The 9,454-nt window shown below is 29.8% G+C and overlaps 2 protein-coding genes across 2 annotated transcripts; one reads left to right on the top strand and one right to left on the bottom strand.

Moving 5' to 3' along the window:
* Positions 1-428: 428 nt before the first annotated feature.
* On the top strand, positions 429-2,597 carry LOC127138710 (peroxiredoxin Q, chloroplastic). The gene is made up of 4 exons (XM_051065209.1): positions 429-827; positions 927-1,064; positions 2,039-2,128; positions 2,206-2,597. The coding sequence occupies exons 1-4, from the start codon at positions 603-605 to the stop codon at positions 2,422-2,424; spliced, it is 672 nt and encodes a 223-aa protein (XP_050921166.1). The 5' UTR covers positions 429-602; the 3' UTR covers positions 2,425-2,597.
* On the bottom strand, positions 2,279-7,811 carry LOC127138709 (probable flavin-containing monooxygenase 1). Its single transcript, XM_051065208.1, has 5 exons — positions 7,120-7,811; positions 5,430-5,670; positions 3,684-3,862; positions 3,232-3,581; positions 2,279-3,148 (listed from the first exon to the last, which is right to left on the bottom strand). The coding sequence occupies exons 1-5, from the start codon at positions 7,600-7,602 to the stop codon at positions 2,806-2,808; spliced, it is 1,596 nt and encodes a 531-aa protein (XP_050921165.1). The 5' UTR covers positions 7,603-7,811; the 3' UTR covers positions 2,279-2,805.
* Positions 7,812-9,454: the final 1,643 nt, after the last annotated feature.

Below are 9,454 nucleotides of genomic sequence, written 5' to 3'. Positions count from 1 at the left end.
AATTGTTTTGAAAAACTAGTAAAAAGTTCACTTAATAAATTTAAAAATAAAAATTTATTATTAAATAATACTCATTTTCTTCCAAAATAATTCTCGCATCTTATAATATTATTCGTCCCAAAATAAGTGTGATCTAATTTTAGTTTTCAATGCAATTCTAATGATTATCTTTCATTTATGCCATCTAATTAATACTCTTAATTTATTATTCTCTTATTCTACATTTATGATAATTCGAATACACCAATAGTAAAAAAAAAAAATTATTAAAAATATTTTTCTCTCTTTCATTTATTACATTTTCTTAATCAATATAAAATAACAAACTATAAAAATATTTTAATATTTCAAAGTTGAATGTAGGGTTGTAACTTTTAAGAACTTGCACCTTAAAGAGACAAGTTTACATAGACATTACCCCTTAACGAAAAGGTTGGTTTGAGGGTGAGAATTGGGCCACGCCAGAAAGCCAATCCTGCCTTGTTGGCTCCTATAGATTTCATTTCATCCACCCACACAACACTACCAACTAACTCCAATCTCACATCACATTCTCTCATATCTCTATCTCATTTCTCATTTCTCATTTCTCACACAACAACATGCTACCACTTTGTTCTTCCTCATCCATGGCTGCTAACTCTTCCCTCACTCTCCCAACCAATTCTTTCCTCACATTACTTCACCCTCCTCCATCTTCCCACTACATATCATCATCACTTTCTTCAACTTCATTCAACTCTCAGTTTTTAGGCCTCAAGTTATCTCATTCTTCCATTTCCATAACCCCTTCTTCTTCATTCAAACGATCTTTCATATATGCCAAGGTATGTTAATTCACAACATACAACTTTGTTACAATCCACCTTACATTACTGTTTTTTGTTTGCTTGTTTGTATATCTTCAATTCATTGCGGAATGTCAGGTTAGTAAAGGCTCTAAGCCACCCGCTTTTACGCTGAAAGATCAGGATGGTAAGACTGTGAGTCTCTCCAAGTACAAAGGGAAGCCTGTTGTTGTTTATTTCTACCCTGCTGATGAGACTCCTGGTTGTACCAAACAGGTAATATAATCCAATCTCTGTTAGATTGTTAGAGTTGGTTTGTATTTCTATGCTGTTTATGTAGAGTACATTGTAGCTTCTAATAATAGTCATGTATGTGTTAATAGTCGTTAAGAGTTCTACGTCGTACAATGCCTGTTTTGTAAAATTGAGTTAGACTCAACCACAATTCTTAACCGGCTATAAGAGTCTAGTTTAAGATTCATCGGGTCATTTGCTATCACGTTTTTGATATTGAATTATCCACAATTTATGTCCACGCTCCAGATGTCCAGTCCTGGACGTGAGAGGGTGTGTTGAGAGTTTCACATCAGACAATATATGACCTGAACATGTGTTTATAAGTGGGGGCAATCCTCACCTTATAAGTCGGTTTTGTAAGGTTGAGTTAGGTTCAACCACATGCTATCAGGTCTCCGCTATCTGGACCATCCACCATTTATGGCCATGCTCCACATGTCCATTCCCCATGTGTAGTATGTTGATTGTGTAAGTTCTAGCGGATCTTCTGGGTTAGTTAATTAGTTAGGTTTGAACTTGATAAATTTGTTGGTTAAGTTAGCTTGTAGTTCAATTGAATGCTGTGTCATATATGTCCGTCATGGAGATTTGTGAAACATGGCCGCGCTTTATGGCAGATTTTTGGATTTCTGTCATTTGATAATATTGATTCAGTTATAAACCTGTACCGAACTTTGTAACTGCTTTTTGTAATGGACTAGTATATAAACCGACGCGTTCTTGCAAAGGGATCGAAGAGTGACATTTCATAGAATCATTAATCAAGAGTGAAAATAGTGTGTTCAGGTGAGGGGTTGAGATTTTCCTTTACTAGAAAGTGTTGTACACATGTTGCTGTGTTCAGCTTGATCAGTGATGGGATTGACCTCAGTCGGGATGTAGGAAATCAATCTCCGAACCTCCATAAATCTTGCGCGCGAGTGTTCATTCTTTATCTTTATGAAATATTGCAGGCCTGTGCTTTTAGGGATTCATATGAGAAGTTCAAGAAAGCAGGAGCAGAGGTTGTTGGGATAAGCGGCGACAACACTGCGTCTCACAAGGTAAAACACAGAATTTTCACTGCAAAGTTTTCATGCCTATTAAGTACTATTAACCAATGCATCGCATGAAAATGTAGGCATTTGCCAAGAAGTACAAACTTCCATATACATTGTTGAGTGATGAGGGTAACAAGATAAGGAAAGAATGGGGAGTTCCGGGCGATTTCTTTGGATCATTGCCAGGGAGAGAGACTTATGTTATTGACAAAAACGGCGTGGTTCAGCTCGTTTACAACAACCAGTTCCAACCCGAAAAGCATATCGATGAGACCTTGAAACTACTTCAAAGCCTTTAAAGCTTCTGTATCGCTTCTGTATGAAACCGTTGTAATTAAGTAGCTGATTTTGAACACTTTGGTCACATGATAGTGATGAAAATAATACTCTTTCTTCTATAGAGAGCAAACAATTGTAACGTATCGCGATGTTGTCACAAACACTGTCACATATCATATCAGTATCTTTTGCATATCGTAAGTTCGAGTTTGCTTTGTGAAATAACAAAGTTCAGCAATTTCTATGATTTATTTTTATTAACATGGCTATAAACCATGAAAGATTCATGACTACATTTTCGAAACACGACTCTTGAGTATATATGAAAGGAGTTTAGCACACCATGCTCTTATTTTTCTTATAATTCGACTATTTTTATGCAATGGTTATAGGCTATGCATTCAATTTTCCTTCTTGTAGTCTTGACTGTTGTAGGGGCCGAATGCTTCGGATATCCAGTTCTTCTTCCTCCACGAACTCCATCCCAGATCGTTACATATTTCATCGCTATGGTTGATGCTATATGTCGAAATGCAGTGTCTTTTATAGAACCTTGTCGACTTTTTCATCACTTCCATCTCCTCAAGTGTCTGCGAAAGCATTCTCTCAACTTTCGGAAGCTTGAATTTTTCGTCTACAAGTCCAGAAAGCCACATTGAGCGTAGCTCGGAAGAGTGGAGATTCGAAACGCTCTCAACGTATCCGACAAAAGCCATGTTTGGAATCAACGGATGAATAGTCCCCCTGTCATAAACAGCATGATTCAAGCTATTAGTTTCGCTCGCGAAATGATGGTTGCAGAAAAAGACCGACGCATCGTTTCTTACCTGTATAACGGCATAAGACCAGAAGGGTACTCCAACAGACTACAAAACGGTTCTGGCAAAATCGCTTTGAGCTTTTTCTTTCCTTCAAAACCAGTTGCAAGGATCACTACATCAGCTTCCACCTTAGTGCCATCTTCAAACTCGATCCCTTCGTTATCGAACCACCACTTCGACGCCTTTTTAAAGAGAATCTTACCTTTTTCCACCTCAGAGAAGAAATTTTCCGGCATGATAGCCATTTGACACGACGCGTAATCTTCCTCAAAAGGGTGTTCAGGTTTTAAGCCATACTTCTCCAAAGGAGCTTTCCATAGAAGGTAGGACTCAATGAACTTTGAAATGCCAAGCCTCTATAACAGATTGTTTGTTGGATTGCACATCAAGAAACAATTAGCAATAAATTAATTATATGTTTAAGAGTTTGTTAATGAAAATGTTAATCATGTTTATACCATTGGAGATAACATGAAGCATAGAAGAGCTCTGAGTAAGCCTTGGTTTGGTCTTTGGTGGAGTAACTGTGAAGATCTTGTTGAGTAAAACAAGAAAAATGGCAAACCCCATATCCAATAATGTGGAACTGTCCAATGCAAAGTTCTTATCACCATGGTGCATGGTTTTCCTTCAACTCCTTCATAAACAAGTTAGGGCGAAAAAATTCAGTAAAGGTGTTTGTTTTTTCTCGTTAAGAATCTTATATCAGATAATATATAATTTGAATATGTGTTAATAATCGAGATAATTCTCATTTTAGAGACCGATTTTATAGGGTTGGGTTAGACTAAAAACTCTAACTCTTAACATTGTATCGGAACTTGATCTAAAAAAGTTATCAACTATAAAATTTTCTCGCTATTAAATCACTCACCATTTATGTCGATGTTTATAACTAGAGGTAATTCTCATCTTATAAATCGGATTTAAAAATTGGGTCATGATTAAGTTTTTTAAGAACTCTGGTAATATTTTGGACTAGCTCAAAGGCATGAGGTGTTGAAATGTGAGTGCATTATTATTCTAGTGTAAGACTGCCACACGTGGTTATGTGGAGAAAGGAGTTGTCAGAATCAGTCATTTCAATGAAATTCATTTTCTCTTTTCAAAGAGTATGCCATGGAAGAGTCTAAGGATTGACATGTATGATTATTGTTTTTCAAAATGAATAAAAATGCTTATTTAACATTCTATTTTTTAGTGCGTAGAATTGAAATTTATTGCAGTTAAACTATAATTAAAAATAATTTTAAAAATATTTGTAAAAAAAAAAATATAAATTGAAAAGATTCTTGGAATATTTTTTTTGGTCTTCATGATCCACAAAAGGACAAGTGGAAAATAAAAGGAACATGTTAAGATAGAGAAAGTGTTCAACCAACAAACATACAGTAAAAAATTCCAATAAATTAGTCAAATTAACAAACATTTAATTCTGGCCATAGAAACTTGTGAGAATCCAAAATTGGATAAACAAAAGAAACACTAAAATTGGAAAACTAGCATGTATGAGAAAATGAACAAAGAAAGTTGAATCAAAGTTGCTTTCAACCTTTCACATTAATTCATTGAAAACGTGTTTGACAAAACAATAAGCAAGTGTAAATATATTGTTACAGCGAAAAAAATTAATTTTAGATGAATTAATTATGAAAATTTTATTCTGATTAAAAATGAGATATTTATTTTGAATAATTATATACAAATTAAAATGAATATTAAGTTTAATATAAAAATTATATTTAAATTTAAATTACAAATTACAGATTCAAATAGAATTAGTTTAAAAAGCAAAATCAATTCGACTTAAAAAAAAATCAAACATCTTAAAATCATTTCAAAATTAATTATATATGTCTAGAATTGTTTTAAGCTCTTTTGTAAAACTATAAACATGCAAGGCGCCAATAATTAATGAAGAATTTAAGTTATTTTTTTCTTCGAGTAAAAACAAATTAATTTTTTTCTCCACATTAAAAATTTATGCCTTTCAAAGACTAATAAAAAAAAATCCTAGTTATGAAGCTGACTTTTTTTTTCTGTGTGAAAGGGAAATATGATGTTGACTATGTCCATGCATGCATGTGTACATATAGATACATCTATTCATAACTGACCCAATACAGAAAAGATCAAGTCTAGGTTCTTTATGATGTGTTTAAGAAAGATAACAAATATTAATTGAAGCAAACCAATATTTTTACCTTGGTTTGCCTGTGCACATTCCATGGCTAAATCAAGAGCAGATTTTTTGAAACCAACTACAACAACTTTTTTGTTGCTGAGAAGTTGATTAGCAGCTTGTTGGTGAAGGTTACAGTAATCAAGTGTATGAAGGACTTTTCCATTGAATATCTCAGGGCCTCTTTTCAATGGAAACATTGGAATCTTTGGTATGTCTCCATATTTCCCTATGCAAATCACCACAAACTCGAAGCTGTACCACTGAAATTAATATATTATTTTATCATTAAAACAATTAATAATATCTAAATAAAAGTTCATTGCCTCACCAACTCCATATAATCAATCACTATATTTTTCAACAAGAAATTTTTAGTCATAAAGAATATGGACAAAATAAGAATCCATTGTTTTTAATGATTTATTTATTTTCTTTCAAAATTACAATATATACATATATGAGTCTCCAAGATAGTCCTGGTCCAATGGTGTGTGTGGATCATGGACTTATCTACTATAACATAATTTATTTGTTTTATGCATCTAAGGTATGGTTTGAACTTGTAACATATTATTTATTTTCTTTTAAAATGTAAATTTTAACTTTATTCTTAAGGAGAAATACATAAGTTTATTTTTAAATATAAATTAGACATTTTGAAGTCTAGTATCATATATTAACCTGTTTAAATGCATGTTTTTATAAATATATTCATATAAATAATTTGACTTGTTTTCAAATATATTAATAAGTTAATATGCTAGTGTAATTAAATTTTCATTTTAATATTTAATATAATATTCTAGAAAATTTAATCATGTATGACATTAGAGTGGGTCAGGTAACTGTAAATATTTATTTATAATGTATTAAAGTAAAAGATTATTGATAATTATAAATAAATAATAAAAAAAAATCAATATGAAATCAATTAAATTTTAATATATAATAATGTATTTAAATACGGAAAAATTAATGTAGATTAATACATTTATAATTGGATTTAAAATAGAAATATAATATAATAATAATAGTAACAAAAAATATTATTCATATTTATTTAAATAAACCTAAAAAGTTTTTTTTTAATTATTTGTAGTCTAGCTATTTAATTTAAAATAAAATTTTAAAAAACTACTTTCTCTATGTTATTTAGTTTAAATTGTAAATGTTTATTATTTTGTCTATCTTTTTTTTAGAAAATTCCATACAATCAAGCTTTCTCTATTTTACTTAAAGTTCAGCCTAACTTTATCTGAATGTAATATAGTATAAATTGTACAATTTTATTGATTTGTCTATCTTCTAAAAAAAATTCATACAATCAAACTTTCTTTATTTTAGTTAAAGTCCATCCTAATATAACTTAAATGTAATATAGCCTAAATTGTTAGTTTATCAATTTGTCTATCTTCTAAAAAAAAATTCATACAATCAAACTTTCTTTATTTTAGTTAAAGTCCAGCCTAATATAACTTAAATGTAATATAGCCTAAATTGTTAATATTTATCAATTTGTCTATCTTATTAAAATAATTCTATACAATCAAACTTTAGTATGTAGATATAAGATATGGTGAGAAAATGATAAAAATAACTTTTAAAGTACATTAAATGTATGTAAATGTGTGATTTATGACCATAGAGAATTTAAATTTATAAAAAATTTTTTTTTTTTTAAATTTGTTAACTTAAAAATAAATAAAGACCTGAATAATATCGGAATTATTGATCTGCACAGCAACATCCCACATAGACTGTCCCGAAAGTAAACTTCCATATTCAAGATCACAAGTTAGTCCTATTCCTCCGAACCGAGAATTAGGGTTACCAACGAACTTGAGTTCCACTACCTTAGAGTTAAACCTGATATTCTTTACCACATCAAAATATTTAGCATAAGAATGCAAATAATCCAACACTTGAACATGTGTAGGAAAATCATTGTTATCTCTATTGGGCCAAGGAAAATCAGTGAACTCATAATCCCTACGATGAGATTGAAGTTTTGTGGAATTGTATGTACAATGCTTCCACACACCACCAATGGAATCAGAGGCTTCAAACACAATAGGATTGAAGTGTGATAGCTGTTTTGCTATGGCTATACCACTCACTCCACCTCCTATTATTCCTATTTTAGATACTATTTTTGGATGGTTATTTTCATTGTTTTCATTGATCATAGACATGGTTTTTTGGTATTGAAAAATTTAAATAATTTCTATGTGTGAATATTGAATGAACGAGAGTGTGTGATGAAATTCTATGATGTTAGGTTGGTATATATATAGGTAGCTTGAGCTGCATGCAGTCGTCATAGTGAGATCACGTGCCGTAGACTTTTAGTTGGTTGAAGTGAATCAACAAGAAAAATAGCAAAAGTGTTTACATGTCTATTAAATTCTTTTAGCCAGCTTTGCATTGTTTTGATAGTAATATAAAAGTTCTTATAGAAATTCATTGGTCATGGTTGAGAACCTTCGTGCTATCTACGTGTTAGTCTTTTTAATTAGTTCAATAATATCATTACATTGTAAAAAATTTATCGGATATCCTATCATTTATTCCGTTACTCTTATATTATATTTTTTGAACCAAAATATTTTTATACAAATTTTTTATTAAAAATTATCGAATTTTTTTTTCCAAAAATCTTCCGATATATAAAATAAAAGTTAAAAATGTTAAAAAATCGACTACCGTAACTCTTCTCCAAAATCTTCTGATACAAAAAAAAAATTAATATTAAAAATTAATTATCAAAACTCTTTTGCAAAAATTTTCAATACACAAAATAAAAGTTAAGAAAAAATTGACTATCATAACTCTTTTTGTAAAGTGTTCCGGTACATAAAATAAAAATTAAAATATTTAAAAAATAACTATCTAAACTTTTTTGCAAAATTTTTCGGTAAAAAAAATAATATTTTAAAAATATTTAAAAATTAATTACCGAAACTCTTTTGTAAAGTCTTTCAATATACAAAATAAAAATTAATGTTAAAAACTGAGTATCGTTCTTTTGCCAAGTATTCTGTTATAGAAAATAAAAGTAAAAAAAATTAAAAAATTGAATACCAAAATTCTTTTGCAAAATCTTCCGATACAAAATAAAATTTAACGTTAAAAATTAACTATCAAAATTCTTTTGTAAAATTTTTCGATATACAAAAAAAAATATATATATAAATTGATTATCGGAATTCTTTTACAAAGTCTTTTAGTACATAAAATAAAAGTTCAAAATATTTTAAAAAATTAAATAAAAAGATAAAAAGATAAAATTGATATTTCTATAAAATATAAGGATATAAAAATAAAGGTAAGGATATGAGTTATCCAGAAAATGTATGACCCATTACTTTTTTTTATAGGAAATAATTTTTTCTATTAAATTGAGTACAACAAACACTACATTAAATTTGAGTTTTGAGAATGTCTTATGCTGAAAACTTTAATCTAAAAACACCTTAATAAAATGTGGAGAATATAGTTTATTTTTACAAAAGTGCTACAATATTTGATTAAAAATTATTTTTATAATTTTTTTTAAGAATTAGCTATCAACAATTTGCAAGGAGGAGGTGACAAACGGCTAAATAATTTTGTCGTCATAAGAGTTGGTTCAGTAAGATGGACACCCATATCCGAAATTAATAAATACAACCGAACTATTTCATTAATCACTACTATAAAAAATACATATAATGACGGTTTCAAGTTCATTGTTAAGTAGCATGTGATTGTATGTATGGTGGTTTTTACAACGGACGTGTGACCGTGGTTATAAGATAGGTAGCACGCTACCTACCACAACAATTATATTAAACAACCGTTGTGATAAATATGTAGGTCATAGGTTCGAAACTCAACGACAACAATAATTTATCTAGAATATAATTAATATTTCATCACGGTTACAAAAGATAATCGTTATGAGAAGTACCCTGAGTTTATTATAAAATATATAGATTGTATTTTTTTTTCTTACATCTCACTAAACATATACGACCATTAAAATTGATGTAGAAGATAATAATT

The sequence above is a fragment of the Lathyrus oleraceus genome, chromosome 4 (genome assembly GCF_024323335.1).
Source record: "Lathyrus oleraceus cultivar Zhongwan6 chromosome 4, CAAS_Psat_ZW6_1.0, whole genome shotgun sequence".
In the NCBI taxonomy this organism is placed as follows: Eukaryota; Viridiplantae; Streptophyta; class Magnoliopsida; order Fabales; family Fabaceae; genus Lathyrus; species Lathyrus oleraceus.
This window is presented reverse-complemented; position numbering and strand designations above follow the sequence as displayed.